The sequence below is a fragment of the Salvelinus namaycush genome, chromosome 15 (genome assembly GCF_016432855.1).
Source record: "Salvelinus namaycush isolate Seneca chromosome 15, SaNama_1.0, whole genome shotgun sequence".
In the NCBI taxonomy this organism is placed as follows: Eukaryota; Metazoa; Chordata; class Actinopteri; order Salmoniformes; family Salmonidae; genus Salvelinus; species Salvelinus namaycush.
This window is the reverse complement of record NC_052321.1, coordinates 36,450,373-36,470,956: the sequence shown is the minus strand read 5'-3', so window position 1 is coordinate 36,470,956 and position 20,584 is coordinate 36,450,373. Positions and strand designations below refer to the sequence as shown.

Below are 20,584 nucleotides of genomic sequence, written 5' to 3'. Positions count from 1 at the left end.
AGGAAAAATACTTTAAAGGACTACTTAAGTAGTTTCTTTGGGTATCTGTACTTTACTTTTTGTATTTTTGACAACATTTCCTATAGAAATGAATGTACTTTTTACTCCATGCATTTTCCCTGACACCCAAAAGTACTCATTACATTTTGAATGCTTAGCAGGACATGATGGTCCAATTTACACACTTATCAAGAGAACATCCCTGGTCATCCCTACTGCTTCTGATCTGGTGGACTCACTAAACACACATGCTTCGTTTGTAAATTATGTCTGAGTGTGCCCCTGGCTACCCCTGTTTGCTTGATATAAGGAACTTGAAAAATATTTATACTTTTACTTTGACACTTAAGTATATTTTAGCAATTACATTTACTTTCACTCAAGTATGACAATTACATGTAGGTACTTTTTGCACCAATGAGTACATGATATCACAGCCATTGGTAATATAACCATACTTTACTCATGGCTAAGGGACATTAGTAAGGAAATCTAATCTCTTCCTCACTTCTCTCCATAGGGTGAATGCTGAGCCTCGCTCCCCACCTAGAACCCCCCCTCACCCCTAACTTATCCTCAGGGTCAACAGCACCGTTCCCTCCACCGTTCCCTCCACCTAGACCCCCCTCTCCTCAGGACCACCCCTGATGACTCCCCCGACTCCCCCCTCTAAACCCTCCTCTCCCCCTGTCTCACCCCCACCCCCTGTCTCACCCGCTGACCCCACTCCCTCACCACCATTCCATTTAGACTCCTCTACCCCCCTCCCCCCTAAACCCCTCACTCCCTCCTCACCCTCCTCATCCACACCACCCCTTCTTTCAGCATCTGAACCGCTCCCTCCTCAAATTGACTCGGCCATTGGCTCCACTGACACCACTGATGTCCCTCATGCCACTGTCCCAGAGGACTGTACCCCCCCACTCCCCAAACCCCAGGCACCTGATGTCCTAGAGGCATCCACTTCACCCCTCCCCACACCAATATCACCTCAAGTCTCAGTGCCCTCTACACTCCCTTTTCCTAATATCTTGGATGTCTCTCCTCCTCCTCTCCCCTTAGATATGTCCTCTTCAGTCCCAGAGCTCTCTTCTTCAGAGCCAACCGTACCAGCACTTTCCTCTCACCCAGTCCTAAATCCCTCCTCACTTCCTCTCTCCTCTGCCCGTGTACCTCCTATAGCAAAACCCCCTCCCTCCACTCCCCCCATTCATCCTCTTTCAAAACCCTCCTTATCTCCTTTCTCCTCTCCCCCTGTTCCTCCTGTCTCAAAGTTCTCCTCACCCCCCCTTCCTAAACCTTCAGCACCTCGAAAACTCTCCGGTCCATCCCAGCCGAGACCCCCTGTTCCCCACCCTCACTCGATAGCCAAGCCATCCTCCCCTGCTCTCCCCAGACCCCCTCTTCCATCTACCAAGCCCTCGTTTCCCCCTCTCCCCACCCCACTAGTCCCTCTTTCAGCTAAGCCCTCCTCAGCCCCAGCCCCAACCCCAGCCCCAGCCCCAACCCCAGCCACAGCCCCACCACCTAGCATCAGTATCCTGGAGAAGCTGATCAAAACATGTCCTGTGTGGTTGCAGTTAGCCATGGCCCAGGAGAAATCCTCACTTATACTGAAGAAAGAAACTCCTGGGGTGAGTGACAGACAAATTCTCTTTACGCAAACACACAGGCACATGTTGTAACTGTCTGAGCATAACGAGCCTCAAACGTTGATTCATTTATTACTCAAACACCCTTTCATAGACTTGCAAACCTAGACGTCAAATACATACACACACACAAACACATGAAGGGCCAGACATCGTTTTCTGGCATAAGGAAATATCTCTACAGTGATATTTATTATGATATTGATAGTGTGACTTTGTGCACCCAGATCTTTTTAGTGCGTAAAAGCCCGGACCAGAAGGCCATGGTTCTGTCAGTACGTGTGTCTAACCAGCAGGGGGAGCTTCAGGTCCAGGACATTCTGGTTAAAGAAGAGAAGTCATGTGAGTATCCTAACTAGAGATGGTCTATGATGTTCTAATGTCCCTTGTAACAACTTTGTCCTAACCCTAAGCCTTCACAGTTTCCCACTGAAAGGGGATGTCTGTTTGTGTCCTGTCCTCAAACCCTAGTGAACCGTCCGTGGTAAATAGATATGGGGACTATCAGTGTTAAAGCCCTTGTCCTGCTACCCCATCCATCCACACACACAAAAGACATGATGCTAGGCCATCCATCCACACACACAGAAGACATGATGCTAGGCCATCCATCCACACACACAGAACACATGATGCTAGGCCATCCATCCACACACACAGAACACATGATGCTAGGCCATCAATCCACACACACAGAACACATGATGCTAGGCCATCCATCCACACACACAGAACACATGATGCTAGGCCATCAATCCACACAAACAGAACACATGATTCTTGTCCATCCATCCACACATCCATCCACACACACAGAACACATGATGCTAGCCCATCCATCCATCCATCCATCCATCCATCCATCCATCCACACACACAGAACCCAGGATGCTAGCCCATCCATCCATCCATCCATCCATCCATCCATCCATCCATCCATCCATCCATCCATCCATCCATCCATCCATCCATCCACACACACAGAACCCATGATGCTAGCCCATCCAGCCACACACACAGAACCCCTGATGCTAGCCCATCCATCCACACAGAACACATGATGCTAGCCCATCCATCCACACAGAACACATGATGCTAGCCCATCCATCCATCCATCCACACACACAGAACCCAGGATGCTAGCCCATCCATCCATCCATCCATCCACACACACAGAACCCCTGATGCTAGCCCACCCATCCATCCATCCATCCACACACACACAGAACACATGAATGTAGCCCATCCATCCATCCATCCACACACAGAACCCATGATGCTAGCTCATCCATCCAGCCACATACACAGAACCCATGATGCTAGCCCATCCATCCACACACACAGAACACATGATGCTAGCCCATCCATCCATCCACAAACAGAACACATGATGCTAGCCCATCCATCCACACACACAGAACACATGATGCTAGCCCATCCATCCATCCACACACACAGAACCCATGATGCTAGCCCATCCATCCATTCATCCACACACACAGAACACATGATGCTAGCCCATCCATCCACACACACAGAACCCCTGATGCTAGCCCATCCATCCACCCACACACAGAACACATGATGCTAGCCCATCCATCCATCCACACACAGAAAACATGATGCTAGCCCATCCATCCACACACACACGGAACCCATGATGCTAGCCCATCCATCCATCCATCCACACACAGAACACATGATGCTAGCCCATCCATCCATCCATCCATCCACACACACAGAACACATGATGCTAGCCCATCCATCCATCCATCCATCCATCCATCCATCCATCCATCCATCCATCCATCCATCCATCCATCCATCCATCCATCCATCCATCCATCCATCCATCCATCCATCCATCCATCCACACACAGAACCCATGATGCTAGCCCATCCATCCACACACACACGGAACCCATGATGCTAGCCCATCCATCCATCCATCCACACACAGAACACATGATGCTAGCCCATCCATCCATCCATCCACACACACAGAACCCATGATGCTAGCCCATCCATCCATCCACACACAGAACCCATGAAGCTAGCCCATCCATCCATCCACACACAGAACACATGATGCTAGCCCATCCATCCATCCACACACAGAACACATGATGCTAGCCCATCCATCCACACACACAGAACACATTATTACAGCTGCTCTATGTGACATGTGTGACTTCTGTGGTGGAGAGGGGAGGTTGAGGGTATTAACTTCCTGTCCCCTGCTCTTCTGGGCTGTATGTCAACAGTACAGGACTTCCTGACACTCTGAGCTTACCAGACCCCGGCCTCAGTGTAGGGAGGTGTGTGTGTGTGTGTGTGTGTGCAGCCTGGTCTCATAGACTAGACAACATAGTAAATATAAATCCAGGCCACCCTACTTTAGTTTTTGCCCTACGTAATCTTCTGTCTTATATAACCATACCAAACATAACTAACCCTAACCCCTAACCATAATCCGTATTACATACCATACAAAATGCAACATACAGTATAATTGGAATGTCCCCGATTTACGTTTACTATGTTACGTCTACCCCTGAGTCCAGGTAGGTGTGTGTGTGTGTGCGTTTGTGTGTGTGTGTGTGTGTGAGAGAGAGAGAGAGATGTCCAGATATGTAAATTATCCAGTATAACAATAGCTGCATGTTCAGAATCTATATTTGTCGAGGAGTGCATGAAATGCACTTGGTATGCATGTCCTTGCAGCTACGTCCAGTAAATGTGTTGGCCTAGGATTGGGAAGTGCTTGTAACAAATGTTATCTGTTATCTTTTGCTCATCTCTGTCAACATTCAAAGTTTGCTCCCCTCTCTAAATAGCTATTGTCTGTGGCTTGGATGGGTTTAAGTTTCACTTTGCACATTGATAGTTACCATAGTATAGTTATACATGATATGAGAGAGAGAGAGAACAAGAAAAAGAGTTGCAGCCCTAAATCATGTGTGCAGGCCCCAATCTATCCCTACTACATGATTAAGGGATCATTGTGATGTAGAGTGTATACACGCATGACTGTAAGTCGCTTTCAGAATTTATACAGTATCAGTATCTAATATCAGTATTGATACAGTGTCAATATTGATAGAGTGTTGCGTTATAACACCCTTTCCAACCCCGTAACAGTGATCTACCTGGAAGGGTCTGTCCTGGTCTTTGACACCATCTTCAAACTCATCTCCTTCTACTGTGTCAGCCGGTAAGACAAGACTATCCTTCATATCCTACAGCCTGGCACTCAGAATATTCACTTGTTCTAAATGAATAATGATGAATTTATCTTCCAGGGATATTCTCCCCTTCACTCTGAGGTTGCCTGAGGTCATCGTCCAGGCAACCAAGTATGAAGACATAGAGATGATATCGACGTTAGGCTCAGGTACTTTGAATGTATATTCCTTAGGTGTGTCTATGGGGTAGCAGCACATTATCTCACGGTACGATAAAAAAGTGTAGGAGCCTTTTGGTGAAATGGAGAGGAAGTGTGACAACCGTGTCGATGTGTGAGTGAGCGGATATTCAGACAGTGAAGTGCCCTGTACTGAATATATTAAGGCGAGCGCCCTCCTTTAATAGCCACACAACACAACCCTCCAGATTCAACAAAGACCCGTTTATATTCTCTCTGACGCTTTTTGTTCACTCTAATGATTGATTCTTCATCAGGAAGCAGCATATTTTGAACATAAGAGTGACATGAATGTCTAATGATGGGACTGTCAGTTTGGGGCTCAGCTCTCTAGTGATAGTGTGATGGTAACTCTCAGTTTCTCCTGTCAGATTTCTGGGGCTCTCAGCTGAACAGTTCCTCTGAGGAGCCAGGACAAAGGGGCACACCAGTAGGCCAGGGCCAGGGTCACAGCTCCTCCTGTGAGATCCATCTGTCTGCTGGGACCGGTAACGAGAGGCTGTGGTACGTTAACCCCATCTTCATTGAGGAGTATTGCAGCAGCCTGGAGGCCTCCACTCCCGTCGCTGCTCCCATCCTCAGGAGCCAGAGCCTGAACACCCCAGGCCAAGGGCAGGGGCAAGTACCCCCCACGTTCAAACGCCCCCCACCCCGACCCCCTAATGTCCCTGAGGGATTGTTACTGTCACAGGGGGCCAAGCATGGGAACAGAGGGACGTCTGATTCCCCCTCCCCACGCTCACCACCCACACTTCGTAGAGTTACAGTCAAGTTAGGGCAGAAAGGGGAAGGAAACAGCAGCAAGGGCAGTGGGGAGGGAGAGAGAGCTGCCTCTCAACTTTGCTCAGAGAGAGAGGTGTCAGTTATAGCCACTGACTCAGTAGCAGCTACTCAGCCTCTACAGCCGCTGTCACCGCACGGAGCAACAGCTAGACATCAGCACTCAGCACCCCGGCCACCCCCACACAGGATACCACTTGTGCCCCTCCGGCGGATGCCCTCAGAGAAGCGTCCTCCACCCCCAGGACAGGAGCCGCCCCAGGAGGGCAGTGTTGGTACAGTGCCTGTTGCTTCGCTGGTGTGCATCGACGGCACCATCAACATGGCAGAGGAGAAGAAGGAGTTAAGAGTGGAGCCCTATGCTGGTGAGACAGAGACACTGCAGAGGCAAGGGACATCAGAGACTTCAAACAGCAGTGACGCTGTCAACGTGGCTGCACCAGCCCCTCTGACGAAGAGGGCCGCACCGCCAGTCCCTCCTCCCAGAAAGAATAAGCCCTCCCAGGCCACGCCCACTACAACTCTCTCCCCAGACATGATAGGTGGAGAACTTCTCTCAATCAATGCATCATTAGACACCCCCCAGACCTCCAGCATCCCCTCGCCAGCCCGGAGGGCCATTTCCATCGCTGAGGGGGAGGTGAGGGAGGCCAGGGGGGCAGATGTGTCCCTGTACGCCCCTGATGGTGGCGCGGCCCTGCCTGCATTGGACCATGACTCTTACTCTACCAGCAGCACAGAGGAGGAGGCTGATACCGTGGCCAGCCAGGCTGGAGGGGCCGTTGGGACCAACAATACCAAAGTATATATATTAATTTTATTGATTTATTCAACCTTTATTTCCCCAGGAAGTCCCATGTAACATTATTATGCAGCTCAGCTGTGTAACTAGCATTATCCTAACTACAAGCTTCATTTGCTGCTGTGGCTTTCTTACTGTATGAGAATTTGCATGACATTTTCCTGTCAAATAAAATACTTATCATTCAAAACCAACAAACCCCAGGTGTCAATGAAAAGGACCCCGACCATTATGCTGGACCGGGCCAAGCAACGCCTCTCCATGGTCCACTTCCCCAGTGTGTTTACCAACTTCATGAGCGCTGACCATAAGCTGCAGAAGAGGATTGTGGAACTGTCCCGGGACAGGAGCTCCTACTTCGGGAACCTGGTGAAGGATTACAGGTAGGGATCAGTTCAAAACAGTTTTTTTTTTTTGAATCGCTTCGTTGATGGGCTGATTAGGGCCAAACATATTTTCATTCAAAGCAGAATCTTGTTCATTTCAACTCATATCTCTGTCCAGCCATGGAAAATGTCACTTAAATTGGCATAAAAAAATTAAAATATCACTTCAGAAACCCTCAATCGACTAATTAAGGAATCTATCCCAGGGTGTATATCCTGGAGACCATGGGGAAGCACAGCTCCAGCACTGAGCTGCTGCAGGAGATCAGGCAGATGATGACCCAGCTGAAGAGTTACCTCATCCAGAGCACTGAGCTGCAGAACCTACTGGAGCCCAACATCTACACAGAGGACAAACTAGGTACCTGCTTACTCACATAATTCTCCTCTTTATACTCAACATTCATCTATCAATACCCAGCGTTAAAAACTCCATTCTGTAGATTCCTTACCCGGTCAAAGTTCCACTTTCTCCTTACTTTAATTGTCCCGTTGGACACTGAATAAGGTGGGCATGTTCATTTGAAGTATTTTGTCAAAAGTGTTCCCATTATGTTCCCGTTATTCCGTGTCAAACAGGAAGCAGTTGTCATTAACAGTCTTCTCATTGTGCGCGGTAAATTAGACTTTGCAGTGGCACCTATCAAATAACAACAGGGACAGAAGACATAGTTGTTAGTCAGGGTTGTCACCGTTGACATTTTGATGGCTTAACTGGGTTGTTGGTATACAAGAAGTCCCCTTTGATATACAACTTATTTTGCCTCCAGCGTGAAATGCTGAATGCCAGGTTTTCTTACACAGTGTACATACAGAATACACTATATATTAAAGGGAGGATAATATTCATACTGAATTAATAACCATTTGAAAAGATTTTTCCCATAAAGAACTACAGTATAACTGCAGGCAAAATGACAATAGTTGGCAAAAACACTTCAATTAATCGGCTTCCGTATTTGCATAGAGAGTATAATAACCAGCAGCATTGAGTAGCCACATTCTAGTTTCCTCCGTTACTCTTTGCACTGCACAGAAGACTAACTGTAGCCACAACATGCTCTCTCCCCAATGATTTCTAACCAGTGTTTTTTTGTTTTGTTCCTCTCCAGAGGTGATTATGGAGGCTGCTCTGTGTAAGGCTGTGCTGAAGCCTCTGCGGGAGGCTGTCTACTCCGGCCTGAAGAACATCCACTCCAGGGGGGGCTGTCTGAAGAGACTGAGGGAGAACCAGAGTGTGGTCCTGGGCACCACCACCACAGATCTGGGGGTCACCACCAGCGTTCCAGAGATCCCCGTCATGGAGAAGGTAGACAGGGCTGCATCTGAAATTGCACATGATTCTCTATGCAGTGCATTGCTTTGACCCCTTGATCACATTCTATGGCTCCTGACTTTTTGTCTTGTGTGTTTTTGTCCGATGTGAATTTCCCTTCGGGGATTTAGAAAGTACATATCTATACTGGGCATCATAAGTATTCACCGCCCTTGGATTTCTTCACATTTTATTGTGTTACAAAGTGGGATTAAAATGTATTTAATTGTGATCTATACAAAATACTCTGTAAAGTCAAAGTGGAAGATGAATTATGAATTAAAACTAAAACACGAATATACCTTGATTAGATACGTATTCACCCCTGAGTCAATACATGTTAGAATCACCTTTGACAGTGATTACAGCTGTACGTCTTCTTGGGTGAGTCTCTAAGAGCTTTGCACACCTGGATTGTGCAATATTTGCCCATTATTCTTAAACAAAAAAATTCAAGCTCTGTCAAGGTGTTGGGGATCATGGCTAAAATGTTAATAGTTCTCTTAATTTCAGTATATGTGACAAGTATAGTGTAGAGAGTCATTGTACCATCTAAACCGCTGTGAAATATATTTTCCATAACCAAAAATATTGTATTTTCAGATGTTTGAAGCTGGTGTACAAAAAAATGCAAAAACGAAACTTAAGAAATGGAAGCATAAAAATAGCGCACATAGAACAGATCTACCACTTCTTAGACTTGCTTTCAATCAGAATGACATATCTATATCACACATTTCTATGTGAATTTGGTCAGGTAGCTCAAAAAGTTACATATTGCAGCTAAAAATATATTTCAATCCCACTTTGTAACATAACAAAATGTGCAAAAATCCAAGGGGGTGAATACTATCCTATCTATCTATCTATCTATCTATCTATCTATCTATCTATCTATCTATCTATCTATCTATCTATCTATCTATCTATCTATCTATCTATCTATCTATCTATCTATCTATCTATCTATCTATCTATCTATCTATCTATCTATCTATCTTTCAATTCAATTCAATTCAATTCAATTCAATTCAATTCAATTCAATTCAATTCAATTCAATTCAATTCAATTCAATTCAATTCAATTCAATTCAATTGGCTTTATTGGCATGGGAAACATGTGTTAACATTGCCAAAGCAAGTGAGGTAGATAATATACAAAAGTGAAGTAAACAATAAAAATTAACAGTAAACATTACACATACAGAGTTTCAAAACAATAAAGACATTACAAATGTCATATATATATATATATATATATATATATATACAGTGTTGTAACAATGTACAAATGGTTAAAGTACACAATGGAAAATAAATATGGGTTGTATTTACAATGGTGTTTGTTCTTCACTGGTTGCCCTTTTCTTGTGGCAACAGGTCACAAATCTTGCTGCTGTGATGGCACACTGTGGAATTTCACCCAGTAGATATGGGAGTTTATCAAAATTGGATTTGTTTTCGAATTCTTTGTGGATCTGTGTAATCTGAGGGAAATATGTCTCTCTAATATGGTCATACATTGGGCAGGAGGTTAGGAAGTGCAGCTCAGTTTCCACCTCATTTTGTGGGCAGTGAGCACATAGCCTGTCTTCTCTTGAGAGCCATGTCTGCCTACGGTGGCCTTTCTCAATAGCAAGGCTATGCTCACTGAGTCTGTACATAGTCAAAGTTTTCCTTAAGTTTGGGTCAGTCACAGTGGTCAGGTATTCTGCCACTGTGTACTCTCTGTTTAGGGCCAAATAGCATTCTAGTTTGCTCTGTTTTTTTGTTAATTCTTTCCAATGTGTCAAGTAATTATCTTTTTGTTTTCTCATGATTTGGTTGGGTTTAATTGTGCTGTTGTCCTGGGGCTCTGTGGGGTGTGTTTGTGTTTGTGAACAGAGCCCCAGGACCAGCTTGCTTAGGGGACTCTTCTCCAGGTTCATCTCTCTGTAGGTGATGGCTTTGTTATGGAAGGTTTGGGAATCGCTTCCTTTTAGGTGGTTGTAGAATTTAACGGCTCTTTTCTGGATTTTGATAATTAGTGGGTATCGGCCTAATTCTGCTCTGCATGCATTATTTGGTGTTCCACGTTGTACACGGAGGATATTTTTGCAGAATTCTGCATGCAGAGTCTCAATTTGGTGTTTGTCCCATTTTGTGAAGTCTTGGTTGGTGAGCGGACCCCAGACCTATCTCTATCTATATCTATCTATCTTAGATCCAGCTGAAGCTGATGACCCTCCACCTTGAGTACTCCCCTCAGAAGAAGATTGATCTGCTCCTCAAGACCTGCAAGATCATCTATGAGTCCATGTCTATAGGCTGCCCAGGTGAGGCACTGTCTTTGTTGCCGGGTAGATTTTGGTGGTTAAATTACAATGATCTTTGTCATGTTCGCTAGTGTAACAGTAGTCTCACAATGCCAAACGAACGTCAGGAAGCATGGAAATCGAGGCTAGTATAAGAGTCCAGATTGAAGTTGATGATGAGTGATCATTACTGCCTGACGACACCAACGTCTACAAATACCTGACTGTCGTGTGAACTGATTGGGATGGCGGTTGACTTGCCAACAGGAAAAGCCTATGGCGTGGATGACTTCCTGCCGGTGCTGATGTACGTCCTGGCCAGGAGCAACATGGCCTTCCTGCTACTGGATGTGGAGTACATGATGGAGCTGATGGACCCTGCACTGCAGTTAGGAGAAGGTAGGGAGAAACTAAATGCCATACACACGCACACATAGGTGCAGACAAGATCCCATACACACACAGACCACGCGCAAGCACACATGCGGACGCACACATACTGCTGTACCCAAACACACAGATAGTACCACTGTTAATGGCGACTATATTTTGTGTGTGTGTCACCAGGCTCCTACTACCTGACGACCACGTATGGAGCCTTGGAGCACATAAAGAACTATGACACGCAGGCGGTGACACAGCAGCTCAGTCTGGAGATCCAGGACTCTATCCACCGCTGGGAGAAGAGACGCACCCTGAACAAGGCCCGGGTGTCACGCTCATCTGTACAGGTCAGTTTGGACCACCATATGAATACAATACAATATGTCACTGCAGTATTGGGATATTGGATAATTCTGACTATATAACTAACTATTCTTTGAAATTGTAATTGTCACTACGAAAACATTTTTCCTATGATATCTGATGTCCTCCCGCTTTTTGCTCTGGTCCCATTCCAGGACTTCATCAATGTGTCGTTCCTGGAGGCGGGGTCTAACACTAAGACCCTGGGGGTTCTCCCCACCACCACGGCCCAGGACCTGTGTGCCCAGTGTGCTGGCAAGTTTGAGGTGCTGGAGCCAGAGTTCTACAGGTACAATCTCCTGCCGTTGTGCCCTTGAGCAAGGCATTTAACCCCTAAAAACGGCTCCATCTCCATCCAGGCATGCTGCTCTGTGGCTGACACTGTGCCTGTCAATACTGTATGTGTATGCTTTTGGGATGTAGGCAAAAGACACATTTCCCTTTCTCACAAAATGGACAATAAAGTATCGATTCTATTTTATTCTATTCTATTCCACAGCCTGAGTGTGCTAGTTGAGGGCCACTACCAGCTCCTGGCCCCAGAGGAGTTCCCCCTCACCATCAAGTCTAGTTTCCACCACAGTGAGCCCCGCAAGGAGTACCACTTTGTCTACCGGCCTGGAAGGACAGAGTCGGAAGGGCAGGAGGCAGAGAGTGAGGAGCCAGCACCCACAGCGGAGACAGAGCCTGACGAGGAGAAGAGTCTGATCGAGATATGATATTAAGGTGTGTGGGTGTGTGTGGTGCGTGCATGCATGGCCTAGACGAAGCTCAAATGATTGAGGAGCTGCTCAAGGGAATGCAATGGCATCCTCCTCAACCATAACAGACATTTTAAACGAGACATGGATTTTTTCTTTAGTGGCGCAAAATGGACTGAACTCCAAGATGGACAGGATAGTTCTGCCAAACCATACAATCTTCAATACAATACAATCTTCAGGTTTGAGAACATGTGGAGCCTTTGTGAAAGAAGAGAACCATCACCTCACCTAGGACCTCAGGTCTAAATTTCACTCAAGTTTACTTTGGCTTCTGTATGACTTCTACGCTGACTCATCTTGCTCAGTGAGTCTCTGCAAGGTTGACCAAAGCTGCAGCGATAAAGGGATATTGTCCTCCTCTAGTTTGAAAGGGTACAATGGCATGGATAATTAAAAGATAAAGGATCAGGACAAGGAGACTCGGTTTGCATCCCAAATGGCACCCTATTCCCTACATAGTGCACTATTTTTGACCGGGGGACCATTAGTGCACTATGTATGGAATAGGGTCTAATTTGGGCCGACCATGTATCCTGTCTGGTCGGTGTTCATTTTCATATTTAACAGACTTTACGCTTCTTCAATAGTTCAGACAGACAATGAGCTGTTCAATGGATTTGCTAATTGAATTTGCCAATATTATCTGAGTGGGTTTATATGCTCAAGACAGACTGCTACTCTCTGTATATCCATATTTGCTCTGCTGGATTTGTATACTCTTGCAGCTGTGCTGTGGATCGGTTTCATCAATGTCCTGAAAGAACCTTTGATGTCTCATTCTAGAAGGTATCTGTTACAATACCATCCATTAAGGTCAAACGCAATTCCCTTAAGTCTACCAGGCGCTCATGGTTTACATTGGTTAATGGTGCTAAGCCATATTATACTGTAATTAATTAAACTGTCACCATGACTTTATATAGCGTGTGTCTTTTATTGTTTTCCACATTTGATAAGTGAATTGTGTCGTTTTTCATAGGCAAACTGTTTTATGTGGACGTATCAGGAGAAGAAATGGTGGATATACATTTTTTGATCCTTTCAGAATTTCCATTGTGGTATCAATAGAATGGATACACACTGAATAACAAAATCCCTAATTTACCCATGTAGAATTCTGTGGGAAATTATGTTATATTGAGTTGCTTTCCAAAAAATCGTAATGAAGTGAAATATTGTCTTACAAAAGGAGACAGGACAAGGATATATCAGGTTATTTGTGTTGGTGAGTGTATGTGTGGTGTCTTTCCGTCTGTGACGTTTTGGGGGTACAAAGAAATGAGGGGGTGTGTTGTCTGTATGTCAGATGGAGAGCGGGAGAGATAAAGAGGGAGAGAGGGAGAGAGGGAGAGATGAGGAGAGAGGGAGATGGAGAGTACGCTAGATGACGTCTAAGAGGTTATCAGTTTGCACACGTAACAGAGTCCTTAATTGAAACAATAACAAAGCGTCACCCCGCCTCTGTTTTGCTAACAAGCTGAGGGATGGCACTGGAGAAATGTAACCACTCTCAAATTCATAGACAGAGCTATGGATGCAAGGACTGACCATCCATGATGTCATAAGTATAGTTGTAACCATGTTTTGAGGCTACACAGTGTTTGTTTACATGTACAGTGTTTATAACCAAATGGAGTAAAACAAGCTCCTATTTAGGGTTCTGATGGGGTTTCACAATCGATCTGAGCTCATGAAGCATTTATACGTTAATTTCTTCAAGAATCAATGGGTATTATATCATTGATTTAAAGTCCAAAAATGGATGTAGCAACTAAGGATTTTAGCTTTAAGAACTTACCGAAAGCGCACTCCACAGCTAGCTCGAAATGTCGCCAATGGAACGATCAAATTAAAACTTTTTTTTATAGCTTAATTGGTTGGTACGAGCAGAGGCGGGGACAGTGGAGGAAGCTGCACTGTTAGCAGCACACCGACGTCATTTCCACCGGTTGAATCCCTATTTGCATAAAGTGTACAAGGTGATGATGCAAAATGTTAGTTCTTTGTTTGGATCCTCCATGCAATGCAACGCAGAGATTTAGAGACGACATGGTTTCAGAATCATTGTATTACGCAATGCCACTCTGTAATCTTCTCGAAGTGTCTTTTTGTTGTTCTCCATTTGGAAATGTTTATTTGAATTTGATCGGATGAATCGAACAACAGTGAGGAAGGAGACGGCACGGAGAAGCTCACAGCGAATAGAATCATGGGTGATAAAAAGAGGAGGAAAAAGAGTGACAAATAAGAAAGAGGTTGAGGTTAAGGCTATGTGAGCGTCATAAGAGTGTGTGTCGAAACGAGGTGATCTCACTTACTTATCCTTCTTCTTTCCCCTTTTTCCTCTTCTCTCTTTTTCAGGACTACATTTTTTCCTGCCAGGCCCTTAGTTACTTCTGTAACAATGACATTATCTTAGCCCTGCTCTGCTCGACACGACATTGTAAAGACGTTTTAGAATAGTGTGACCCCAGCATGTCTTTGTAAGGCGGCCTCTCGTTTACTACTTACCCCTCATCACGTTGCTTCTCTTGGCTTCCCTCGCTCCCCCTACATCTCGCAATCTTACACATTCCACATCTCTTTCTGTCACGAGCTCGCACACACTTTTTCAGTTCTGCCCACACATTTTCTATAGGATTGAGCTCAGGGATTTGTGATGACCACTCCAATACCTTGACTTTGTTGTCCTTCAGCCATTTTGCCACAACTTTGGAAGTATGCTTGGGGTCATTGTCCATTTGGAAGACCCATTTGCGACCAAGCTTTAACTTCCTGAATTATGTCTTGAGATGTTGCTTCAATATATCAACATAATTTTTCTCCCTCATGATGCCATCTATTTTGTGACGTGCACAAAGTCCCTCCTGCAGCAGCGCACCCCCACAACGTGATGCTGCCACTCCCATGCTTCACGGTTGGGATGGTGTTCTTCGGCTTGCAAGCCTCCCCCTTTTTCCTCCAAACATAACGATGGTCATTATGGCCAAACAGTTCTATTTTTGTTTCATCAGACTAGAGGACATTTCTCCAGAAAGTACAATCTTTGTCCCTATGTGCATTTGCAAACCGTAGTCTGTCTTTTTTATGGTGGTTTTGGAGCAGTGGCTTCTTCCTTGCTGAGCGGCCTTTCAGATTATGTCGATATAGGACTCGTTTTACTGTGGATATAGATACTTTTGTACCTGTTTCCTCCACCATCTTTCTCAAGGTCCTTTGCTGTTGTTCTCGGATTGATTTGCACTTTTCGCACCAAATACGTTCATCTCTAGGAGACAGAACGCGTCTCCTTCCTGAGCGGTATGGCGGCTGTGTGGTCCCATGGTGTTTATACTTGCGTTCTATTGTTTGTACAGATGAACGTGGTACCTTCAGGTGTTTGGAAATTGCTCCCAAGGATGAACCAGACTTGTGGAGGTCTACAATTTTTTTTCTGATGTCTTGGCTGATTTCTATTGATTTTGAGTAAAAGTATACTTGATTTTGAGTAAAAGTATACTCCATGAGTAAAAGTATACTTGTAAAAGTATACTTGAAAAACATTATAAATAAGTACACTTTTTTGTAAAGAAAATACAGGAATTCTAATTCAAATACCATTTTAGTATTTTTCTGTCATGATCGTCATAAGGAATGGACCAAGGCGCAGCGTGCGTAGAGTTCCACATATTTTAATAAAACAAAACAAAACAAACAAGCACAAACGAAACTTGACGTACTGGGCTGCTCACAGGCAGCTACACAAACACAAGATCCCACAAACACAATGGGGAAAAATGGCTACCTAAATATGATCCCCAATCAGAGACAACGATAAACAGCTGCCTCTGATTGGGAACCATACTAGGCCAACATAGAAATATTAAACACTTAGATAACCCACCCTAATCATTGTCACGCCCCAACCACCATAGAGAATAAACAGCTCTCTATGGACAGGGCGTGACAATTTCTAATTTATGACAACCATACATCAAATGTACTTAAGGTGTATTCAAAGTCTATTTGTTTGGCTCTTTATCTAATATACTAAGAATATACTTAGGTACAACAAAAGTGTCCCAATATAGATCATTTTAAATGTATTTAATATACTTAAATGCTAATAAAATACAAATAAAATTGACATTAAATGTAGATAATTTGTAATACACTTAATATATGTTAATTAAGTAGGATTTAAGCAAATGAAAAAAAGTTCCCCGCTTGTGCATCTCTATCTCTCTCCCTCTGTGTTTTTATTTTCCCATCTCTCCTACTTCCCCTCTTGGTCTTTCTTTCCACCTCTCCTTCCTTCCGCTCTATCTGTCCATAATGAGCGTCAGGTAAGGAGGTATAAGGGCCTGTACTTCTGACAAACAGCTCCTTCCATGCTGGCCATTATTTTTAAATGACTACCTAATGAAGTTCCACCTGGGTAACGAGACCAGGTGTATGAAAATGCATTTTGATTCTCTCACAAAGATCAATCAGACCGGTTCTGCTTCAATGACTAAGGTGTTCATTGATGTTGAAATATAGGTATGGGTATAAGTGTAGGTGTTGAAACAGTACATTTTGCATGAGGCTTTTTTTGGACATATTTATTTATTTGATTGGCCAATAGATAGCTAAAGAAGTCATGTACAAAGTGAAGTGTAAATTGTACGTCACAGTTGTCACATACAGAAGACCGTATTTTTGTGTGCGCGTGTTTTCTGTTGTGTATGTGTTTGTTTGCTGAGAGTGATCTGTCGTATTTGACATGTGTCTAAAAGGGACTCTTCAATTTTAACGAGACCAACGCATTGCTTCTGCCTGCTTCCCCGTATTCCAAGGTGTGCGTAGGCAGTAGACAGAATTAACGCTACAAACACCACTCTTATGTATATCTGTATTCTGGGTTCCCTTTGAGTCAAGCCCTTAGCCCCTATGTTGTCCACCTGATATTCCACCACGGGGAATGAGGACTTCCGGGGTTATGGACTCAACATGTCTTTAAAACACTTTTTAGATTTCCCAAGACATCATTATGTTCTGTAGGGTACAAGCTAGGATTCCTCTCTCTCTCTCTCTCTCTCTCTCTCTCTCTCTCTCTCTCTCTCTCTCTCTCTCTCTCTCTCTCTCTCTCTCTCTCTCTCTCTCTTTCTCTTTCTCTTTCTCTCTCTCTCTTTCTCTTTCTCTTTCTCTCTCTCTCTTTCTCTCTCTCTCTTTCTCTCTCTCTCTTTCTCTCTCTCTTTCTCTCTCTCTTTCTCTCTCTCTTTGTCTCTCTTTCTCTCTCTTTCTCTCTCTTTCTCTCTCTTTTTCTTTCTCTCTCTTTCTCTCTTCTCTCTCTCTCTGATTCATCCTGTCTCTATATTAAGAATTGTACCAAACAGGACATCCATCCAGCGGTGTTGTCTATGATGTTTCAGGTCTGTTTTAAAGGAGACAATGAGATGTGGCCTTTTATCTCATACCATCTACCATCCCTACCCTCCCTACATCATCTCTACCCCCTGTCAGAAGCAGTATATAAGCCTACCCCTGGGAACACACACTTACACTTGAGAGTACTTAACCTCTCCACCATACACACACACACAGTAAGAGCGGTTCACCTGTGGTACATTACCTGAGTCTGAGCTGGAGCCCAGGGGCAGGAGACTCAGGTCACCACTGGAGGAACTTCCAAACATTCTTCAACACACTGTATGACAGAAGAGCTAACCAGTCTGAAGTCCGAAAAAAGCTGAAGACTTAGGTTCCTGACAACAACGTGCTGGAGACAAGGCGCTGCTCATCAACAAAAGTAAGTGAAACATTTAGGAAATTCTTGGGACAATGCTTTGTAATACTTTAATTGAAATAATTGATGAAATATGTTAATTTCAGAATTTGTAAAGCTCAGCAATTTATACATATTTTTTTTTACAGTAAGGTGAGTTCTAGAACTTTCTGAAAATATGCAACATTACCAGTTATTGTTTATGGCAATTTAACAAAAAAATAATTACGTTCCGGTATGCCAATTTCGACGAAAATCAAAATTTTGCCCTATCATTCAAGTTAATGTTAGTTTTTTTGCTTTTATATAAAAAATGTATGTATATATTTATACTATTCTAGTTAATATGATGAATTTAATCTGCTCTCTGGTGTCTTTGTGGATTGCTTATGTTTTAAGACGGAGGAAAAGCAACAAAGAAAAGCCAGAGAAAAACAACAGAAGAAATAGAGTAGGCCTAGTAGAAATACTACTGGCAGAAATTTTGCACTTATTTCTTAGCATAGCACATCAAATCAAATTGTATTGGTCACGTACACATGCTTAGCAGATGTTTCTGCAAGTGTAGCGAGATGCTCGTGCTTCTAGTTCCGACAGTGCAGCAATATCAAACAAGTCATCTAACAGTTCCACAACAACTACCCACAAATCTAAGAAAAGGGATGGAAAAAGAATTTGTACATATAAATATATGGATGGGCAATGACCGACCGGCATAGACGAGATGCAATAGATGGTATAAAACACAGTACAACTGGGAGGAGTAGGTAACACGTGTATTTATTCACAGTTCATGTGGATTTCTGAATTGTGTGACGTGAGCGTTGACTCATTATGCGGCACCAGTACGTTAATGAGGGTTCTCTAGAATTCTGTGAGAATTCCATTGTTTTATAATTCAGTGAGAATATCTAGTGTACTGATAATGTGTGTGCATTATATATTTTTTCCTTGATTGCTAGACAGTTGACATTTGAGAGGGTACTGATTATATACCTAGTAAAATAGGAGCTTAAAATGTGTGAGCTACTTATTTTTTTCACTGAATATAAATGTGAAATAGTAATTTCAAAGAGTGAGTGACTATGAATGTACTGTTTGGTAAAATTATAAAACACTAATATCTACTATTCTGATTGGTGGGTTGTGTTGCCGGTCAGGCCAGTCGTGTGGGTTTAAGGATGGCTGGTTTGGCTTCTCCCCCTGCCTCACGCCCCGCCCTCTTGCTGTTCACCCTTATGGCCATGACCCTGGTGACCTCCAGCTACCCTCAGCCACGCCTCCGACCCATACACAGGTATGACCTGACATACTGGATATAATGACGAGACGCTTGTGTCTCCTATCCTCTGTCCTCTCCATGTCTCCTTTTCCAAATGTCAGAGGGAAGCGTGGAGAGGATTTGAGGACGGAACTCGTTTCGCTCTGACATTTTGAAAAGGAGGCGAGGTGAGGACCGTGGAAACAGGACCGATTTTTGACATTCGCCTGGGCAGCTTTCTCCCCCTTCTCCCCAAAAGTGTGCACTCCTTCATCTGAATCTACCCTTTTACTGTTGTATTTTGAGACTGAGACACAATGTTGCGGAGATCAATCTTTCTATGGTAGTGAGCACTATTGTTCTTATATGGTAGTTCTATCCATAGAAATGTTTTTATTGTTCCTAATGAGAGCTATTGTTCTATCATCCTGTGCTACTCTTTGCTTCCAGAGGCTCCTCTCCAAGTGATCCAGGAGACTCCAACAAGAGGGAGGAGTGGGAGGTGCTCTACCCTTCCGTCTCGCTCCGTGATTGGAGCATGCAGATGATGTCAGCCCCATACTTTGGTGAGGCCAAGAGCAACGCAGAGCTCCTGGGGGAGCAGTGGCTCCCAGTGGTGGGCCAGTGGCAGATGGACGAGGATATGGCCAAGGGCTGGCTGGGCGACTGGGCTCCGCAGGGCTCCAACAATGAGGAGAAGAGGAACATCGTGGTGGCGGATGATGCAGCGTTCAGAGAGAAGAGTAAGCTGCTCACAGCTATGGAGAGACAGAAGTGGCTTAACTCCTACATGCAGAAACTGTTGGTCGTCAATTCCCAGTAATAAGATGACTGCTAAGCCTACATATAAATCATGGAACCTGATTTGAAGAAAATGTTAATAACATACCCTGATTAAAAAAAAAAAAGAATAACATACTAATTACAATTTGAAAACAATTACGCCGAATTTAAAAGTCAATAAAGATTTTTATCAGACCTTTTTTGTGATGTTTGATGAAGAATTAACTCTGAATATAAAGCATAATTTGACACATGATTTACATGCCTATGTTTATATGATTGTTTTGATCCAGTTGAATTATTGATTGACGTACATTGATATACTTCCACTAAGACGGCGCCATTGGGAGGTGCTGTTGTACAGCTGAGGGTCTACCATAGGACTATTTATAAATTGTTAATATTAATGAGTGTGAAATAAAGCAAATAAGTGATAATGTCTGGTTGTTGTTCCTCTATGTTCAAGTGTTCTAGTTTATTTTTGCCAAACAGTCATTTTCTAGTTCTTTGCTTACGCTCCAAACTGATGCCCTGATGGTGGAAGGTATCATGTTAGGGTGAACTGAAAAGCAATTGTAATTTCAGTTTACTTCTTGAAGTAATCTGGATTCAATCTGAGGTGGGTTGCAG

At 43.9% G+C, this 20,584-nt stretch overlaps 2 protein-coding genes across 2 annotated transcripts; both read left to right on the top strand.

Annotated features, from left to right (window-relative positions):
* The first annotated feature begins 719 nt into the window (after positions 1-719).
* Positions 720-13,076, top strand: LOC120060482 (ras and Rab interactor 3-like). The gene is made up of 13 exons (XM_039009832.1): positions 720-1,634; positions 1,880-1,994; positions 4,794-4,866; positions 4,955-5,046; positions 5,448-6,658; positions 6,863-7,041; positions 7,251-7,405; positions 8,157-8,353; positions 10,563-10,674; positions 10,921-11,052; positions 11,221-11,384; positions 11,556-11,689; positions 11,900-13,076. Exons 1-13 carry the CDS (start codon positions 1,065-1,067, stop codon positions 12,117-12,119), a joined length of 3,354 nt encoding a protein of 1,117 aa, XP_038865760.1. The 5' UTR covers positions 720-1,064; the 3' UTR covers positions 12,120-13,076.
* A 6,004-nt stretch (positions 13,077-19,080) lies between these two features.
* On the top strand, positions 19,081-20,008 carry pth2 (parathyroid hormone 2). The gene is made up of 3 exons (XM_039009015.1): positions 19,081-19,207; positions 19,407-19,429; positions 19,648-20,008. The coding sequence occupies exons 1-3, from the start codon at positions 19,092-19,094 to the stop codon at positions 19,992-19,994; spliced, it is 486 nt and encodes a 161-aa protein (XP_038864943.1). The 5' UTR covers positions 19,081-19,091; the 3' UTR covers positions 19,995-20,008.
* The last annotated feature ends 576 nt before the right edge of the window (positions 20,009-20,584 follow it).